Source organism: Falco biarmicus, chromosome 1 (genome assembly GCF_023638135.1).
Source record: "Falco biarmicus isolate bFalBia1 chromosome 1, bFalBia1.pri, whole genome shotgun sequence".
NCBI lineage: Eukaryota > Metazoa > Chordata > Aves > Falconiformes > Falconidae > Falco > Falco biarmicus.
In genome coordinates, this window is record NC_079288.1 from 9477485 (window position 1) to 9498159 (window position 20675).

The 20675-nt window shown below is 48.4% G+C and overlaps 1 protein-coding gene across 1 annotated transcript in view; it reads left to right on the forward strand.

Moving 5' to 3' along the window:
- The window catches only part of DNAH9 (dynein axonemal heavy chain 9), a 186292-nt gene that overhangs the window by 48027 nt on the left and 117590 nt on the right, over positions 1-20675 (forward strand). Inside the window, exons 32-41 of the mRNA XM_056342836.1 lie at positions 432-642; positions 2944-3071; positions 3567-3675; positions 4355-4502; positions 6119-6293; positions 10508-10681; positions 11391-11598; positions 15903-16068; positions 17440-17542; positions 19015-19254. Coding sequence (XP_056198811.1) covers positions 432-642; positions 2944-3071; positions 3567-3675; positions 4355-4502; positions 6119-6293; positions 10508-10681; positions 11391-11598; positions 15903-16068; positions 17440-17542; positions 19015-19254 — 1662 coding nt within the window. The remainder of the gene's footprint in view (positions 1-431; positions 643-2943; positions 3072-3566; positions 3676-4354; positions 4503-6118; positions 6294-10507; positions 10682-11390; positions 11599-15902; positions 16069-17439; positions 17543-19014; positions 19255-20675) is intronic.

Below are 20675 nucleotides of genomic sequence, written 5' to 3' on the forward strand. Positions count from 1 at the left end.
ATCCTTTGGGTTTTCTCAACCATCCTTGCTTCTACAAAGAGGACTCTGCACAATATTCCCCTCGTAGGCAGACCCTGATGAAGGACAGTCAGCTGTGCTGGGTCTGGTGCAGCTGCACCTGCCCCTAAAGCCAGCACTGCCTCGGTCCCTGAGGTTACAAAGGGGCTAAGTCCTGAAGGCTCATGAAAGTGTGGCCCTTAGAGAACAAAGCCTCGTCACTGATGGCTGTCAGAAGTAAATGGTGCTGGAGGTTTGTCTGCAGGCTGAGGATTTCACCCATCATGGTCAGAGTGGCTAGACCTAACTCACAGTCACGTCCATTTGTGTCTCTGGGTTGCATCTTTATAGATGACACCCAATGGGAGTGATTTTGTAGATCTGAACTTCAGTTTGGAATGTTTGTCTAAAATCTGGGTGTGTTTTTTTCTCAGGTAGTGCAGCTGGAGGAGCTGCTGACGGTCCGGCACTCTGTCTTCGTGGTGGGTAACGCAGGCACAGGCAAGTCTCAGGTGATGAGATCCTTGAACAGGACTTACCAGATAATGAAGCGACGTCCTGTCTGGACAGACCTCAACCCCAAGGCAGTCACCAATGATGAGCTTTTTGGCATCATTAACCCAGCAACAAGAGAATGGAAAGATGGTAAATGTCTCTTCATGCTTGAATCTATAGATATAAAAACATCCTTCTTTATCTATAAAGAAGGATGTTTTTAATGAATCTCCTGAGTGGCAGCAGGATGGCTGCTTCTTTGTATGCGGGTCTGAAAGCCCAGGCGCTTGTCTGCTGCTCACAGCCATGTGAGAGGCTGGCTTTGAAAGGCTACATAGGATGCTGTAGCTTTTTGATCATCAAATGGGATGTTTAGCATAAACCTGCTTTATCCTATTGCCATAAGAATAATTATCATATTCATTAGTACAAGTACTTACCAGTTCTGAAAGGGGGCAGGCAGTTTTTCTGGGTTGGTTGAACTGGTGATGGAAGACCGTTCCCTCCTGCCCTATGGGGGGTGTGCTGGAGCCCCCATAATGTGGCATCCCCAGGTTTCCATAGCTGGTAGCACACACACAGCAGCCTAGAAGTGGTGTTTTTCCACTTAATGTTGCTGCCCGATCTCTGTAGTACACCAGCATTTGCCAGTCTGTTGATCCTGATTGCTCCTGAGGAAAAATAAGATGAGCATTTAAAACTTGCTGAAAGATTACAGCAATCTGGAGTGAAAAATGTTCAGTTGTGACTAATATGTAAAGCCAGCTTTGATTTACGTGTGTGGTTGGTTTGGGAGGTGTGTGGGAGGTAAGGGAAGACGCTTCCATAAATCATCCTTGGCCAAAAGTTCACCAGGAGATGAGTTGCCACCCACCTCCCCTGGCCCCTGCCATAGGCTTCTCGTGACCCTTTGCTTTGCTGCAGTGCCAGGGTTAACTTCTTTTTAATTGTAATTAGGGACCCTAAATCAAAGTGACAGCGGGAAGTGTGGGATACAGCCTGAACTTTGCAGCTGGCTGCAGCAGTGACTGCAGATCGAGCAGTGTGGGTGGCACTGAACAGCAGGAGGGACGTTTTACAGGTGGCTCTCCTGCAGTTTCTAGCCTGTGATGTTTCCAGGGGTTTCAAGGCAGATAATTTTTGCATTAAGCATTCCTGAAAACTTTGTTTCTTGTTGTCAAAGTCCAGCCAGGCAATCTTCATCACAACCCAACAAGAGGTGAGGTGTTCCCTTATGGACCAGCCCCTTTGCCTCTTCTGTTCCCATCCTGTTACTCCTTCCATTATCAAGAATTGAAAAGGTTGTACGTGTTTGCTGGTAAAAGGGTGCCACAAGGGGATCCTAAAAGTGTTCTTTGTAAAACCAAAATTTAAATCCCAAGACTGCTCTGGTGTAGATGCACAAGGTTAAGAGAGAGGCACTTTGCTGCTGTCACGGTGTATATGATGCCCTGAGACAGTTGCTATTTCTGATACTAATGATGTTGGAGCGGTTTCCAAGGCATGTGTCCAACATGTGAGGAACTGAGTCAAGGCAGAGCCAGTGAAGTGTGTAGTGGTTTGTTTTTCATTTTTTTTTTTTTTTTTTTCTTTTCCTGACCCGGTATCAGGATTGAATCCCTCTTTCAGGTGAGCTGTTCTGCATTTGTTGTGCCTAAGCTTTGTCTTCAGTCATATAATGCCACTAGCTGTTCCTGACCTTGATCACAAAGAAACAGCTTGTCCTGGGGAACAAAAAAAAAAAAGTGCACTTGTCACAATTCACCAGAAGAGAGGCTTTTTTTTTTTTAATGTTTGCCTGATGTTTTTTCATGAAGACCAGCGTCTCCCTAGGTATTTTCACATGTAGAGGAGAGCGATGGTTTTGTGGAGTTTTCATTTGCTCTGCAGTACTGCTGCTCTATTCCCAGCCTTCTTGCTCTTCTTAACATTCATTATTTACTCCCCTTGAGACACTGTATCCTCTCTATCTCCTTGATTTTACTGACATTTTGTTCTGTCATTCAATGTCATTCTGTGCTTGTTCTCCCCTCAATCTCACTAAAGCCGTGACCCAGCGTTTAATGCATCTTGATTTTCCTGATATACTTCGAGCCACAAAAAAAATATTTATGAAAATTTCCAAGGTATATTCAGATGGTTTTCTCTGCATTGTGTAATCCGTGCCTTCTTTCACCTCTGAGTATCTGTTCTTCACTTATCCCTTACGATTCTCGGTAGGAATGAAGCTCGTGTAGGTCTGCGGCCATTTTCAGTGGTAGTACCTGATGATTTTTTTTCTTCAAAGCAGACTAGACCCATATCATGATATAGTAATATTTATGTACGGATGCATAGCGTTTTGAATGCTTAAGAGGAAAGCATTAATTAGTTCTTAGTAAGTTGTAGAGAAAACTATTAGAGCAGGTGGCAACTTCTGTGTTCATCAACATGGTCCTGTCATCCTCCCAGGACTGTTTTCGTCAATCATGCGAGAGCTGGCCAACATCACACATGATGGTCCCAAGTGGATGGTACTAGATGGAGATATTGATCCAATGTGGATTGAATCTCTTAATACGGTGATGGATGATAATAAGGTAATGAACATAAGTAAAATAAGCAGGTATTCCTTGACTGTGTGGTGTGATTCAGCCTAGGAGAAATGCAGATGCTGAAATGAATCCTCCTAGAATAATGTCATTGTGTTTCTTCAGATATGCCAAACCGTATTGCCTAAAGAAAATGCTGCATGAGGAAAATAACTCAAAGCATGTTTTCATTGGAAATTCCCTTTCCTGGAGAGTCGAGCTCATGAGTAACCAACCGCAAATGTCCTGATCATAGCTGCAGGCCCTTTAAAAAATAGAGTGGAGTCACAATCCTATACCTTTTCTCCCCACCCTGAGGGAGTGCTGTTGATTCTGGGTCGTGGAAGAGAGAAGGGTTGTTCTGCTACCTGTTGGAAATCAGCTTCTTTGCCTTGAAGAAAACTGGGCTGACAGCAACCGGACTCTTTAGTGTGAAGTGCTGAATGCTTTCTATCTCTATTCCCGGGGAAGGCGTTAGTCAGTCTGTCTGTCTGCCACATGCAGGTGCTGACCTTGGCAAGTAATGAGAGAATCCCTCTGAACCCAACAATGCGGCTGGTTTTTGAGATCAGCCACCTGCGCACCGCCACCCCAGCAACAGTGTCCAGAGCGGGTGAGTCCTGGCCTGAGCTTCACACTGGGATTTTGCGTCGACCAAGTAGGATCTAGTGCCATTAACCAGTCTTTTGTTGGCCAGCTTGGTCCCTCTTGAAAGTTCCTAACCGGGGATCACAGATGCCTTTGGTGGACAGGGTAGGTTCCTGAAACACGTGGGAAAACTGAGGATCCTGACCCAAAACCCATGTGGGAAGCTGTCATCATCTTGGAGATACACCCAGAGCTGTCTGGCTGTTGATGTGTGGTCGTGGCTTCAGCGCTGCTGAGAGAGCGGTCCTGTTTGAAGCCCTGCATGGACTTGATGGAGAGGGACAGTCTCTATCCCAAAGAGCTCCTCATCTTCTGAAGAAGTGCATGAAATATAGGAGAAAGGAATGAAGGTGTCCCCTAGTTTTACACATGGGGAAACAGGGCCCGGAGCAGTAACATGACTTAGGCAAGACAGTGTTCTGAATTTGGGGCAGGGTCATGAAAAATGTCCTGGTGTCCTGAGTTAAGTCTCTTCACTGTTAATATTTCTACCCTGCAGTGAGGCAGGAGGAGGGGGATGGGTGATGGGGCACCCAGCTGTATTTGACAGGGTTTTAGTTGTGTGAAAGTAGCTGAGAAATTCTGCTGGAGGAAAGGAATAGCCTGTGCTGTGTCCTTACTGTACGTTCTCTCAAACCCTACAGGGATCCTGTACATCAACCCATCGGATCTGGGCTGGAATCCCCCGGTGAGCAGCTGGATTGACAGGCGGGAGATCCAGTCTGAAAGAGCCAACCTGACCATTTTGTTCGATAAGTACCTGCCGATCTGCCTGGACACCCTCAGAACAAGGTACCACCTGAAGAGTGATTGTATCTCTGCTGGGGAGGGCAGGGGGACACCTGCTGCTTTCAGACCAGCGGGGCTGAGCTGGGGCTGTGCCGCACGTGGTGTGGGTGCCTGGTCTCCTCCTTGCCCCGAGAGCCCTGAGCATCATTGGCTTAAGCTCAGAGCAACAGTGGGGTGAGGTAAGGGAGCTGATGCTCCTGCCCATCCTTTGTTGGTCAGATCTGTTTTTCATCGGATTTTGATTTGATTGTTCCGGTACTATTTCTGTCAGTTCTGTGTCTCTTGGAAAGTAAATCCAGGAGATCCTCAAGAGAAAGACTTTTTGGTCTCCTGATGTATCAGGCTAGACCTGAGTTCACTCCGCAAGTTATTTTTCGGTAGAGCAGATTTCAGACCACTGCTGAAGGACTTTTTTCAGTACGCAGTGTGGAAGGTGACTAGAGCAGATCCTCTTTTATCCTCTCCCCACTTCTTTCTCTGCCCCTTGGTGATGAGAAGGAAGCTGGTGTTTGTGGGAGAGGGTGGGATTGCTTTACAGGTAGCTCTGTCTTGAATTTCTTTCCTGATCCATTTGAACAAAACTAGAGTCAATCTATATGGGCATCCAGCCTGGCCGTGTTTCATGGTTGGACACCAATCCAGTGAACATGAAGAACATGGGTATTTGGAAGGGCCCTGGTACTCCTTGGCTTGAGTTAAATCCAAAGCAGCGCTCACAGAGAAGTTGTGTGGTTCTTGCTTATCATCCTGGGTGACAGGTCTCTTACTCATACTGTGGGGAGGACGGGCCACTTGGGTGAGGGAGCTTCTCTCATCCTCTGCTTGCTTCCCATAGTTGCACTTCCATTAAAATAAAAGAAATCAACGTACAATTGAGCACGGGAGTTCTTGAGCACAATGGGGATGTGTCAGAAGGGGCTGCATTAGTGAAGGCAGAGGCCTTTGGAAGTGGGAGTCAGGCATCTTAGTAGGGAGCTGCTCCCTGGGTGACCAAGCAGGTTACAGCTGTTGGCAGCAAAGTCCGTCAGGCATTTCCCACTCTATTTGCTGAACATTGTGTCAGACTGTGAAATCCACAGGATTAGCTGCAGTCAGCCTTGAGCCGTGAATTTTGGTAGCTTACTTAATTCAGAAATTGTAGAACCAACCTTTCAAATAGCCATAATTACTTTATGGAGGACTTCAGTGCTCCTACAATATTAGTTCGGAATTCTGTAAGTGTAGCTTAAATGAATGTAAAATGGCAAGATGAAAGGTTTTATTTTATTACTCCTCTATTTGACCGCTTTTGAACTCGTCGTGCTCGCAGGAAATCATTGCCTGTAGCAAGTCTTCCATTTTACTTCTTTCAAGAGGATCAAAGTTTTCAAATGCTTGAAACTTCTGATTACTGTTATTATGTGTATATGTGCTGGTGCCGGCAGGTCCGAGGGAGAGAATGGGTGTTCTCTTCATTGCTGTACCTGGGAATAAGACATGCACTGCTGACAAGTGGGATGCTAATGCTCCGAAAAAGCATTTCTAGGCTTACCTTCCTGGATCGTGACCTGGACCCAATTGTTTATCCTGTGGTGCTGGACCCAGTTATATTTCCCATGCTTTCAATTTCCATCCCTTAGATTTAAGAAGATTATTCACATTCCTGAGCAGAGTATGGTTCAGATGTTGTGCTACCTCCTCGAATGCCTCCTGACCAAGGAAAACACACCTCCTGACTGTCCCAAGGAGCTTTATGAACTTTACTTTGTCTTTGCTGCTGTCTGGGCCTTTGGTGGATCAATGTTTCAAGACCAGGTAAGAGGTAAGGTGCTGCTTCAGCATCTTTTACACAGGGCTTTTTTTTTTTTTTTTCTTTTTAATTTCCAAAACGTAGTACTATGTCAGTAATGCTGTTTTCCTGGGGCTCTCTTATAGGTGATAATAAACTGCAAGCCTGAACACAACAATTTCTTTGGTGAAAGACCTCATTCTCCAGGGTGTAACAGTCGAGGAGAACAGCTGAGGGGTCAAGTGATGAAGGTGGAAGGGTGTTTGCTTGTGCAGATACATTTCACTGGGGAGAAACATGAGGTTAATTTAGAGAGGCCTGTGGATGTGCCTAATGTGATCAAATTAAGAGTGATTTATCAGATGGATTTATCAGTGGAGCGATCTTTCAGCCATCTGACAGCGCAGGTAGACATTGCACGATGTAACATAAACCCAGCTGTGTCACCACTGGCTTTTATTAAAGTGGCGGCCAAGAATTATCTGTCCTCAGTCTGTGGCAGCAGTACGTGAGGAGGAGGGCTGGTCAGCAGGGCAGGGTGGACCTTGGGGGTTATGTGCCTCCACAGAAGTGGAAGCAGACAGTGGCTCAGCTCTTTGAAACACTCTTTGCTGGGAGCATGCTGGCGAGGTTGAGGTGGATGGTTGTAGGCACTCGGCTTGAGCTCCCTGCTGGGCAGCCAGCTTTTGGGCAGTTTCTGGCATGAGCTGCTGGGCTCAGTCAAGCTGTTGGTGGGTGGATGTCCACAGCCAAGACTGCAGTGCTGGAGTGCACAATCTGGAGACCAAGGTCTTCTTGAGCCAGGAGGATTAATCAGCCTGTGTTTCACTACTAGAGTCTCTGATGTTCAAAGTACGCTCATGTCCGAGAGTCAAAGGAAGACGGGGCGCTACTCTCTGTGCTGCTTCCCACAGTACATCCCTCCTATGGAGTGATTGCATTCAGCCTCTGAATCCGTCAGCTTGCGTTAGGCAAGGTGGCTGTGATCTGTTGCATGGTGATATTATTATAAGACAGTTTTCTCGAGGTCAGCACTTGATACTGCACATTCAGCCCCCTTTCAGGTCCTGCTCCTATGGGGAAACACAGACAGTCCCAGCTGGGCTGGAACACAGCAGCTTTGGTGGGAGCTGTAGCTTGTGAGCAACAGGGATCTTGGGAAGGATCTTTTCCAGACTTGCCTGGGGGAAGTAGGGTTCTACTGCTGCCTCTGACCTCCTCATGCTCTGTCTCTCCCCAGCATCTTGTGCACAGGAGAGAACTGAGCATTTTCTTTCAGCCCCATGCCCCGTTCTGCCCAGTTTTCTGGCCACGTGGTTCAGCTTGGCACAGCGGGGCTGTCTCTTCGTTTCCAAGTAAATGGAAAAGCTGTTGCTCTATTACAACTTCCAGCTGTTAACAGTAGTAACGGACAAGAAGACAGCGGGCTGTGTGTCAGAGCCCTGCTGCCGACATCGGGGCCACCCTTGGCTCCATTCCACAGTTTCAAGCCCGTGCTTGCAGGATGGCTTTCCACCCTCTGCTGGCATTGCAGCTCCCAGACTGATGGAGATTTTTAATGTGACTGGTTCAGAGACAGGCAGGAGAAACCTGAGGCACTTGTCGAGGTGTCTAAGAGCAGGTGGCACCTGAAGACCTAGATTTTAAATACCAGGTTTTCAGCAAGTGGCACAGGGAGCAATGTGAGTAGCTGCAAAGCCTGCAGGTGGAAGAGCATTCGGCACATTCTGCAGCTGCTTGCTCTGGTTATGCCCAGTTCCTGCTAGGAACCTGTTGGGTGGTTGCATCTCCTGGTCAGGGGGATGCCTCATCCCCAAGTCAAAAGCATGTTATCTTGATGTGTGGGTCTGCCCAGTGACAGGACATTGCTGCCAGGGGCTCAGGGATCCATATCTGGTCTCTAGTGGGCTTGGGTCTAGTGAGAGGTCTCTCCATGGACCTGGTACCAGAGATCCTTCCCCAGCTCAGGGAGAAGCACTGCTGTTCTGGGAGGCTTCTCAAGTGCTCGCTGGGGTCTCTTCATGTTTTTTGCATGTGTCTCACTGCCAGACCAACAGCGTTTGCTAGACATTTGCTTTATGCCAAGGAGCAGATGTTTCAGGAAGCAATAAACACCACATGTCAAGCTCAGCTTGGTGCTCACTTGGTGCTATCACTTCTCTTTGCCACTGAATGACGTGTGCAAGACCAGGTTTCTTGGTTCTTGTGGAGGACTTAACCCTCCATTTCCTATGTGCCAGCCGGGAAATACGCAGCCTCCGTGTTGTCAGTGCAAGGTAATTTAAAAGAAAACCCAACAAAACAAAGCCTGGGAAGCACTGCTGGTCCTTTCTTCAGCAGTACAAGCCACTGTCTGTCTATCCTTGAGCAAGGTGGCTGGAGTGCGGTCGTGTGGCAGATGGACGTCATGTTGCCTGCACCGTAGCAGTCAGCCCCTGGCCCTGCAGGCTCCGCTGCCTGCCCAGCTCCCTGGGGAGCAGGAGCCGTGGCACACACTCGCGCTGGGCTGGTGTGTGGGCTCAGCATCCCTCCGGGAGGTTTGACTTTGAGGCTGGACTGTACATTACTGCTTGTGATGCTCTGTAAATGTCAGAGACGAGCACGAGGATACAGCAGTCCGAGTGAGGGGAAGCCTGATGAAAAACGATCCAATATAAAATCTGTTTATTGCTCTCCATTGAAGGTGCCCTTCGTGCTGACCTTTTGCTGCTGAAATGTCAGGAGAAACGGTCTGGAAGGCTTCCCGCTACTTGATGCTTGTTGGTGGGTAGCTGGGCCCCTGTACAAAAACAGATGATAGATTTGCCATTTCCAGGCTCTGAAATTAGCGGAAATCCATATGGAGTTTTTATTAAAGAAGCAGTTTGAGTTCGACACTGTTCTGGCAATAGAGCTGGGGCTGGAGCAGCTCCACTTAAGTGCTCGGTTTGGGTGGGTGGGCAGCCTGTCACAGTGTGGCTGCAGGCGGTTTGCCTCTGCAGGGCAAGGGCACCCTTGTGAGAAAGCTTTTAGCAGTGATGCGTGTCCTTCTTCTGCAGGCTACTCTGCTGCTGCTGCTGGGAGTTAAAGCAACAGGAGAATGGAGAATTACAGTTATTCTGACTCTCTGAATAGCATGAGACTGCAAAATTGTGGATACTAATAATGTGTTTTTTCAAAGCCTCTGGTCTTTTGATGGATGGTGGCTCAGGAGATTTTTCCAGAGGATGCTCAGTTCAGTTCAGCTGCACACGCCGGTTTCCTGGTGGAGGCTGGGCAGCCTGTGGGCAGTGTGCTGGCGGTCCCACCTCGGCTTCTGGAATGGGAAAGCACTGCCACTATGGGGAGGAGAGACCTGTAGGTGCCCCAGGAAGAATCTGTGCTGTTAAAACTGTCTCAATTATGCACGCAGTATTTCACAGGCATCTTTTTAACAACACTTTCCTCCTCCTTCCCCCACCAACTTCTCTCCAGGGCAGAAGGCTGTAGTCCCTGCTGTCTGCATGGGAAGATGCTCCGGCACAGTGACTGGCCCAATGCCATACAGGAGACCCAGGGCAGGGGAGGAGTTTTGCCAGTTCTGACCCAGCATCTAAAGCAAAACTGTTACCCTGGCTCTTAAAAAGTTCAGATGCTCCATGTTCTCCATGCATGGAGGGATATAATGGGGAAAGAGAAGGAAGTGGGTGCTTCCAGGGTGATATGGCAGCATGGAAACACAGCAGAGCCAAAGGGGCACGGTCCCTCTCTGATGCTTTAGTACACTGTTGTCTGCAGTCCTGCTTCCTCAAAACATTGTGGCTTGAAAAGAGGCCAGATGACAACAACTAAGTATTAATAGAGTGGTGTGATTTATGGGGAAAGGCTTTAGTATGCATGCTTTGACTAACCATGACCACAAATGTAGACGGATGTTGTGTCCTTGTCTGTTGGGAGAAGTAGGCACAAAGAATCAATCAAGTGGTCTGTTTAGTCATAGGCACGTATTTCTCTTTTTCAAATTGATCCATCTATCTAATCTCAGACATACCAAGAGTGATCAACACAGAGGATGAATTATTTGGGTGAATAAATAGGAGTGATGAGAAGGAATGAAGAAAATGAAAAATTAGGCTTAATAATAGGAAAAAGGATAAGATTGTTATGCTGTGGAATATACTTTAAGGACTAATCCCACTCTGGTGGACTGAGATAGATAACGTTCTCCATCACTAATGAATTTTTCCAGATTAGCATATTTTCTCCACTTTTTGTCTTGCAGCTTGTGGACTACAGGGTGGAGTTCAGCAAGTGGTGGGTGACAGAATTCAAGACTATCAAGTTTCCCTCTCAGGGCACAGTCTTTGATGTTTACATTGATCCGGAAACGAAGAAGTTTGAGCCTTGGTCTAAACTTATTCCCCAGTTTGAATTTGATACAGAAATACCATTACAGGTACATGAACCTTGCATGCTTTTTGTCTGGGAGGAGCACTTGCATTTTAGTGGCTGTACACAGGCATTTCAATGAAGACTCATTAAAGGTCGAGCACTTCATAAGAAGGATGGCATCCTTTATGAGGTATAACTACATTACCCATCCTTCTTTACTGTGCTTTGACTGCAAAGACACATCCTCCATCTCCCAAATATGAGTGATGGGCATGAGGGGTGGGCTCAGAGCCACTCCAGGGACCCAGGAGCTGGTGTGGCCAGGGTGCGGGATGTGAGACAATGTAGTGGCAAAGTCCCTGAGACACCATGTTGTCATTCTGCTTGGCTGAAAATAGAGATGTTTTTATGATTTGGACAAAAAAATAAGAGTTTCTGCAGGCAGTGAATTGCGTTTGCCAGCTATTCTTTTCTTTCCGTTTAGAAATGCCACAGCGAGCAGATGACTTGTAAAAATTGTTACCGTTTTAGCAAAATGCATGTTGTGGGGAGATCCAGTTGCTGCTCCCAGCATCCAGCTGTCAAGGTTTCATCTGTACAGCAGTTGGATTTCAATGGCTGGCAACAGTGCATCGTTCCCTTCCTAGTGCAATCTAGAAACTGGGGTCACCGCACTTGTTCCTGGCTCTCCCAGTTTTCCTTCTCCCCAGAACGTGGCTGTGGGGTTGTGGCAGGGATGGGGGATGCTTATCTGCTCATTATGCCCCTCTCAGGCTTGCCTGGTGCCTACCACTGAGACGGTCCGTCTGCGTTACTTCATGGACAGGCTCCTGGAGCGCCGGCGCCCGGTGATGCTGGTGGGCAATGCTGGCACGGGTAAGTCTGTGCTGGTGGGGGACCAGCTCTCCTCACTGGACACGGATGCGTATGTGGTGAAGAAGGTCCCGTTTAACTACTACACCACCTCTGCCATGCTGCAAGGTAAGAAAACAGCTGAGTCCCAGGACTTCTGCCCAGCAGGTTACCCCACTCCTGGGGCACCTGGTGGGGTTTGGAGCAGGGTGCGCACTGTGGTGCTCAGGGGAAGAGCCGTGGGAGAGCTGCCCATGTTGTTTGTGCTGTGCTGACACCCACATGCTCTTAAGTCCCACTGTGAGACTCTCAGGTCAGCAGACCCTCCTTTGAGGAAGGTGGCATTTTCCAGTGTGAGGATTTGAATGCTGAGCACCACAACTCTGATTCAGGGCTGTGCCAAAGCACACGCTTAAAATCCACTGCTGTTTGGTACAGCCCATGGCTCCTACTTGACTTGAGGTGTGTCTTTAATATGCTTGAATTTAAGCCCATGTTGAATAGGATGAGTTTCTCGGCTAGCATCCAAACTGTCCTCAGGGTGCAATGATGGGAATTGCATCCCAATTAGCAGCTACGATGGTGCTAATGAATATGTGCAGGGTGTAAGCCAGGGCTGCTGGTACCTGGTGCTGTCCTCTCTGTCCTGCTGCACCCCAGTGTGTTCCCATGGCGCAGGTCCCGCATCCCCACCTCCCCAGGGAGCGCAGGGCTTGCTGACCCTGGGGGTCTCAGAGCCCCAGGGAATTGCTGGCCCTAGGGAAGTCCATAAGAATGTTGCTGATGAGGAATTTGGCACGTTATGGAAGAATGAAGTTTGAGACCAAGAGAAGGCCACTTTTGCTCTGTAGTCTCTTCAGAGACAAAGAGAAAGGAGGGAATTCTTGAGAAGTGGCTTATTTTGGAATGGTGTTTTCACTTTGAGTTAACCTAAAGAGAGAGAAAATAATTTTATACATGTGTTTATTAAGAAGGAATGAAGCAGTCTGGTTTGTTTTGAGTTGCATGACAGCTGTGAGTCACCATAAAACAAAACGCTTCCTTTATGTAGCTTGGTTTGATGAAAGTGTCCTGAAATCCCTTTACTCCCCCAGCCCTATAGCAGACCACCATCTGTGAAGCATCAGCGAGACCAAGGGTCTATCCTTCACCCCCTGGGCTGTTCCTGGCCAAGTGGTGCTGGGGGGGGGTGGCCATGCTCACAGCCCTGATGGATGCCAATGGCAGTGAGTGCCTGCGGCTTTGTCTGTGCTCTGCCAGGCTCCCAACACCACAAACATTATAAGAAAGTTGTTGGAGCTTAATGCTGCCCTCGGACTGATCCACTTGCGGAGGGGTGACAGCACAGGCTTAGCTTGAGCTGTGCAGCCTGGGGCCAGTTCAGCTTTCTGGGGCAGGTTGGAAGGGTTTCTTGTCCTGGTGGTGCCCTCCCTCCCTCTCAGGCTCTCCTGCCCGTGCCCATCAGCCCCGCGGGTGGTGCCTATGCCTCTGCCTACGGTGTGGATGCAAATTATTTGGGTTACTTGTCCTTCAAGGAAAGAGATGGGTAAATTCTCTCTCCTTTTGGCCAGTCCTGCCACCCTGGGTGGTGTGATGGCTGTAACCTCCCTTTGCCCCTCCCAGGTGCCCCTTTTCCTTTTCTCCTGGTGTGGGGTATCTGCAAAACACCCTTGAGCCAGTAGACGGGCTAAGCTGTCTGTCCGCCCAGCTGCCTGGGTGGGGGAACATGTGCTTGTTCATCTCCATCTGGACAGGCCAGTGGGTGCAGGTGTTGAGATTTCTACAGGCAGACGTGGCAGCCCGTCCTTATTTACTCTGGCTGTGAGCTATGGACTGAGGCAGCCACTTTCTTCCTCCGCAGAAAGGAGCCAAGCCATCTCGTGTGTGGATGAAGATGTAGCTGTGAGATTTGCATTGGGAAGCATGACTTATATGGCTTGGCCCAGTTCCCTACTGCTCATTTTTTTGGAGTTAATTTGTCCCTTTTTGTGTAGTTTGTCAGTTGGCTGCTTTTTTTCCCCAGCAGGCACCTCTTTAAATTTGTAAAGCATGGGTACTAAGCAGGTTTGGGTTTGGTTTTTTTTTTTTCTTTTTTGTACTTAAAAAAGAGCCTAACCTGAAAGCCAGTAATTTCTTAGGCAGGGTGCCTGTTGGTGCAGAGTGTGCACCCTTTAGGGGAAACAGGTACATGGCTCAAACCATCCTTGCAGTCCCTGTGGCTTACAGAATGGCCATGTGCATAGGGGTTAAAAGGAGCCAGGCATTCTCTCCCCTCAAGCCTGGGGCCAGTTTGGGGGTTTTCTTTGGTGGATTGTGACCAAATACCATTCTCTGTGGCATTTGTCGCTCTGTCAGCCCATTGCCCTGGACCTCCCGTCTGCTGCGCTCTCTGCTTTGTACCCTCCTGGACCTCTGCTCCTCCTTGCTGCTGTCACTCAGCACCTTTCTGCTCCAGATCTGCCTTGAGAAAACGGCAATAAATATTATTTATTTGGTTCCCCCCGCCCCTGCCCCTTGATCAACAGCCAGCAAGCAAGAGGAGTTGCACTTGCAAAGTCTCTTTGGCAGTGACTGTTTCTTTCAGGTGCTAATTTGAGCATGTCAGGATCTGAGAGGCAGACACGGACGTATTGTGAGATATAGCTTTGAATTAAAATGCAACTTTCACAAACATGTCACTTGATCCCCAGTAATTGCATTTCAGTGTGATGAATCTCCTGCATACTTGTTTAACCTCAAAAAGGGCTGATTTTATATGTTAATTAAGGACTAATTAAATTTAAATTAAATGCTTATTTGAAACACTTAATTTAACTTGCTGCCAGATATTTCAAATATTGTGGTTTTATTGAAGGGGGAGAGAGACTCCACTGAGGAAAGATTCATCATTTTTCTCAGCACAGTTCATTCCTTTGTGCAGCAACTGTCTATGACAAGGAATCAGTTGAATTTTGAGTAGTGGGAAAGACAAGCTGTCTGGAATGCACCGAAGCAGTAAAAAAAAATGATGTTTTAAAAGATTTGTGGTCTGAAAAAAGCAGAATAAAAATCTTCCTTAATAACTTTTGCACGTGATAATGAATGGCTTAAGTGTACATTTTCACAAGGAGGTTTTTATGAAAATTCCCAGTCCCATTTACATTTACCAGTCTTCCCTAATTACAAAGATCTGCTACTTACCGTGGTGCTCTGCAGCACCTTATGGGTCTGTTGACAACCCAAAACTCTGCAAATGAAACGAATTCTGCCTCCATCTTCAGGAGAGCAGTGACCCCCTGAGACAGTGGATGCTGCTGTTTGCTTTTCCACTTACTGAGTCAGTAGAGGTTGCCTGGGCTGCAATCAAAGGAATCAATGGCCTATAAAATATTATGTGCAGCAATGTGGGATGATTTTTATCAAATATCAGCCAAGCATTATAAATAATTCTCACATTTTATAATCTACAGCAATGCATATCCTCGGCCTTCTGCTAAAACAAATTAAAATCTTTCAAAGCTTTGAAATAAGAAACTTCTCTCCATGCTTTCCCTTGCTTGTGCGTGACCCTGCTTAAAGCTAGGTGGCTATTTGGCAGCTCCTTTTGGAATTGAGTTCTGTCACTTTGTTTGGAGGTCTGAGTAATGCTGGGGAGGAGATCGGGAACTTGTATTTGGTGCATTTAAATAAGAAATATTGATTGTTCTGAAAGTGTCCAGGAATTTGCCCCCAAAATCACCTATTTCTTTTGTCTAAGAGGGGAAAAAAATGTTCTTAGATTGACAAAACCAGCTTTGCTCATGGGGTTCTGTGCCCACAGCATCTTCCTTGCTCCTTCCCAGTGCCCAGCCGTTGCTGTTAATGGTGTGGTCATGGTATCGCTGGGGCAGGCAGCAGGGGATATTCACTGCTCTGTTGTACAGATCAGAACAACCGCAGCAAGCACAATTTCATTTAAAAAAAAATATGCAGAAGAGATTCAAAAGGCTTTATCTTGCATGAAATGCTTTGGTTTGCTCTGAAGTAAACCTGTTTTATAGCAGAGTTTTTGTTTGCTGTATTTTGTTTGAATGGAGGAATTGAGAGCTTTCTGATTTGGGTCAAGTGACACTAAAAAGCTGCCCGAGGGTCCGTGCCAGCCCCGTGCAGGGCTCCCAGCTCCTCTATAGCCTCACCTTAGGGACAGCCACCATCCTGCTGGTGAGCAGCATCCAGTGCCAAGACCCGCTCTTCTTCCCCCAAAAGCAACGCAGAGCCCAGGTGGCAGCTGAAGGGGACAGAGGCTTCCCCCTGTGCTGCTCGGTGAGCCCTGCCTGTCCTGCACGTAGCTCGGCTCCTCCTGGGGCTGCTGTAGCTGCACGAGGCACTGCATCCAGCTGGGTTGAGAAATCATTTTTTGTTTTGCAGCAGTCACTCCCCTGGTGGCTTAGCTTTCCACCTCTGCCTCCATACAGGCATGCTTGAGAAACCTCTGGATAAAAAGGCTGGCAGGAATTATGGCCCTCCAGGTACCAAGAGGCTTGTGTACTTCATCGATGATCTGAACATGCCTGAAGTGGATGCTTACGGGACGGTGCAGCCCCATACGCTCATCAGGCAGCACCTCGACTACGGCCATTGGTAGGAGGCTGCTCGGGCATCGTTGTCCAAGACCTTTTCGTTCAGCTCCAGTGGTGGGGATGGGGTTTGAGGAGATGTCAAAGTGTTGGGTCCCTCTTCCCACCCTGTGTTTGCCATTGTATCCTGCTGGGCTGCGGCTGGCTGGGAGGCTCTGGGTGACCCCAGCGTTGTGCGGCTTTGGGGTTTCCCCTGTCCCCAGCAAGCAAACTCACCTGCTGGTGGCATAGTTGGCAGGAGCTTTGCTCTGCTCGTGCTGCAGTTTATGACAAGCCCCAGTGCAGAGCCTGCAAGAGGGGCATGATGCTCAGCCTCGATGCCCTGTGATGCTGAGTAGAGGAAGGCCATGGATTTGGCCACAGCTGTGAGGACGTAAGCTGTGAGACGAACTGGCCTTGCTGGGAGGATCTAATGTTGATTTCAGTCAGACAGCAACAAACAAGCATTTTCTAGGCAGAAATAATTTGAAGGAAAAAACGACAGTGTTCTGGGAGGAGATCGGTGCATTTTAGACTGCAGCCAGCCGTGCCGTGTGGGACAGGAGCGCGTGCAGCTCTCACCATGGGGAATACGGAGCAGGCACTCATTGCAATTGCCTGTCTCCTCGGCTGCATGCATGCCTCAGCTTGGCCGAGGGTTTCCCAAGTATGGAGACAGTGGAGTGGAGGAAGAAATTTTGCTCTGTGGGTGTTGGGGAAGTCTGGCAGAAAAAGGGCTCTGCCGGAGGCATGGGGGACACGGTGCACGGGTGTCCCCTCCCAGTCATGTCCAGGCTTTCTGCCTGCGCTCTCGTTGCACACTCGGTGCCTCTCTCGCAGCCCAGCGGGGCTGCAGCTCACTCCAGGGATGGTGAGGAGTGAGGTGGGCAAAGCTTGCTGCTACCCAGGGGCTGCCCTGGCCCCAGCAGCCCCCCCGCAGGGTCCTGGGGCTGCACCCTGGCTCCATCGGCAGAGTCCCCCTCCTTCCCTACAGGCAGCGGGTGGGCAGCTGCCCCCGGCAGCAGCTGCCTGCTTGCCCCTGACCCAGGCTAGCTCAAATCACAGCCGCTCCTGTGATTTTTTTTATTTTTTTTTTACCATTTCCATGCAAGTGACATCTATGACCTGAGGGCTTTGCTCACTGGTTGTTACTAGCTGGTGGAAATAATATTAGTTGCAGGTAGTTGAAGCTGAAAGCTTTCCACCAGGAGCAGGACTTGTGTGTGCCAGGCTGTGCTACAGATGCACAGGCGAGCCTGGGCCCTGCCTTGGCGAGACGCAGGATGTACCCCCCTGAAAACACGTGGAGGTTGGCAGCCCATGGACATGCACCGTGGGAGAGGCAGCGGCAGTTGCTCGGGCTGTGGTCATCGTGCCACTTTTCTTTTGCCCAAAGGTACGATAGGACCAAGCTGTCACTGAAGGAGATCATGAACGTGCAGTACGTGTCGTGCATGAACCCGACTGCGGGGAGTTTCACCATCAACCCTCGCCTGCAGGTAAAGCCCTGCGCCATGGCAGGCACGTCACGGGCTTCATTTTGGGGTGGATTATTTAAGCATGAGGTAGAGGCAAAGCACTGGCAGATCTTGCTGCTGTCGTTTTATCAGTCAAAATGGCATGAATCTGTCGAGTGACTAATTCCTAATAGTGAAGCAGCAGACTTGCTTCCCTTGTTTGTTTTTTCCCATGTTCCGCTGCTCAGCCACAGAAGTGGCAAGTCACCAGCCAGCTTTACACCTACTTTCAGGACAGCCTCCTCGTTCATACAGACTGATTTTTGCCTTCATTTAGTTAATATTTACCTCTGGAACATAGTTCATTAAAGCCTTTTGGTTTCTAAAATTTTCTGATGGAGTGGGCAATATATCCTCATTAAAAAGAGGTGGGGAGGGGAAACCCAAACAAAGAAAACCAAAGAACCCCCTGCCAAAAAAACAAAATTGCTGATGGTAACAGAAGTATAGACTTGGGAAGAGATCTTAAACATCAGTGCTTTCTTTTTGGGAGCTGTGAGGATCTGCCCAGGCTGTAGAGCTGGTTATTATCAGCTCTGATGTTACGTACCCTTTCTCCAAGCCACGAGGCTGTGGTGGCAGAGCCTGGTCAGAGGCAGCCTGGTTGTTCCCTGCCTGCAGACCAAAACCACTGAGCAGGTCCTGCTGGCATCAGGCAGGGACAAATGGCATCCAGAGGGATGGTGCCCTTCTCGGCAGCATTGCCGTGCTGTAGGATAAAGCTTGGCATGTGAACAGTAGTGGAGAAATACCCTGAGAAAGGGATGCTCGTGCAAGAACAGCCATAACTCGGTGGGGTGGCTGCCCCAGGGACAGATCCTGCTCGTAGGGAGGGACCTACTGCCTGCTGGGGAGCCAGGATAGTGGGAAGCAAATTTCACACCTTTGTAGAGAAACCTCATGACCAGAGTCAGCCCAGGCCCTGGCTCCTCTTTAGCAAGATGGGGTGTTCAAATGAAGTGTCCTCTGGCTGTATACAGGCATCCCCTCTGTCTTTGCAAGTTCCAAACCAGTAAAGGGTCTTCTGGGAGATGGCACCTTCCAGGGGCTGTTTCTAATGGAGGCAGTGACTGGGCTTCATCAGAGGTCAGTGGGACCTTCAGAGCCCTTCAGCTCTTCAATGGACTGAACTTGCAATGTAGCAGCTGTGAAATGCAGTTGAAAATCCATTTAATAAGCAGAATGATGCCAACTGTCCTCTGCTGGGAAATTAGAAGAGGGAAACTGCCTTGTTTAGGTGGACAGAAAGTCACAGAGTCATAGAGATCCCAGGTTGGAAGGGACCTCTATGTCCTTTGGAAGGGTTGGAAGATCATCTGGTCCAGCCTTTCATGGGAAGGGGAGCCTAGATGAGATTATCTGGCACCGTGTCCAATTGCATCATCCCCAAGGGCATTTAGCTTGAGAGGTGCTTGCCCATCTCTCTGACCTTTCCATGCCTTTCTCTTCCTCAGCGTCACTTCTGTGTCTTCGCTCTCTGCATCCCTGGTCGCGATGCCTTGTCCAGGATCTACAGCACCATTTTAACGCAGCACCTGACGAGTGGGAATTTTTCAGGGGCTGTGCAAAAATCTGCTCAGCAGCTGATTGCCCTTGCCCTGGGACTGCATCAGAAAGTAGCTGCTACTTTCCTGCCAACGGCTATCAAGTTCCACTACATTTTCAACCTGAGAGACTTCTCCAATATCTTCCAAGTAAGTGCAGTTGCTGTCCTGTGACACTTGGAGCTTGTCCTGATGCTGTGGGACACTGTGGACCTGTGTTCCTCTGGCCCAGCTAGCCTTGCTGAGCAAAGCGCAATCTCCCACCTAGCAGTGACACAGTATGTGTGTCCCCCAAGGAAAGGGGATGACCTTGGACCATCCCCTAATTTGATTGATTTTGGATGGATTCCAGAGCCATCACCCGGGACTTAGAGTAACATAGAAGCTCATTTACTTTGCAGCCTCCTGTGGTCAACGGGGTGGGATGAGCAGTTCCAGAAGGAGGTGCAGGTTTTGGGTGGGTTGAAATGCCCTTTGGCTGTGGAAGGAACCAACAGAAGGGAGCTCTGGGCTCCTGACTTCAGCACTTAAGCAACTGTTGGTGAGTGTCATGGAGCTGGGCTTGTCTTGGTGAGTCTCAGCCCCACGCGTATAAACGTGTAGATTAGCGGCGCTGTTCCACCACACAGGGAAATAATTTTATTGCACTGAAGTGTGGTAGGTAGCGGCTTAGTGGGCTACTGGCCCTGAAAATAGGAGAGCAGTAACTGGCTCAACTCAGCTGGTTGGCCTATAGTGCTGTGTCTTCTTAGCTCCTCAATGGTCAAGTACTCAGCATGGGCTTGGAGGGTGGCGTTGGAAGAGTTCATAAATAATGAAGAGTTGATAAATAAATCAAAACCAGCTTTGACTTAATTGCTGAAACTGAATTACCACTGGAGCCAGTTCTATACCAAGGGGATTTAGAAATGCTTTCTTCAACAGTGGGGAGAGTTGTTGCTTTTTTTTTTTTCTTTTTTCCCCTGGAAATTTCATGCTTTGAAGCAGTAGGTATTGCTGCTCAAAGAGCCGTTTAGAATTTAAGGCTGATTAATAAAGTTTGAGAAAGTTCTTAGTCAAGAGGTTAGAAACACCATAACCTGGTGTAAAACCCCAGTTTGTAATTTGTTACCTTCCTTATTAAAATGTCTGTTTTACACGGTAGGTGCTTGAAAGTTCAGTGCCTTGTGTTCTGGTTCATCAGACAAGGGTTGAAGTAATGACAGGCAATGGGAAATCCAAGAACAGGACTTTGAAAAAGTTAATAACTCCATTGTGTCGAGAAGGAATCAGACCTGTCACTTGTGCTCAGCTAAACATCGGCAGCCTTTGACGTTAGATGTGGGTCATGTTAAATCCTGACTTCTAGTTAATCTGTGCTTTGAAAGGCAGAGAGAGAGAGAGAGAGAGAGAAAAGGAGCATTTCAACTGGAAGCTTTAATTTTAACTGTAGCCTTCTTGAAAGGTGCTAAGGTTGTGGGATATTAGAAAATGTCCTGCCAGATCTTGGTGCTGGCCCAGAGGGTAGGAGCAGTGACAGGAGCTCAGATGGCTTTTCGTTTATCACATGGCTTGCAGGAGTAGGGGAGTGT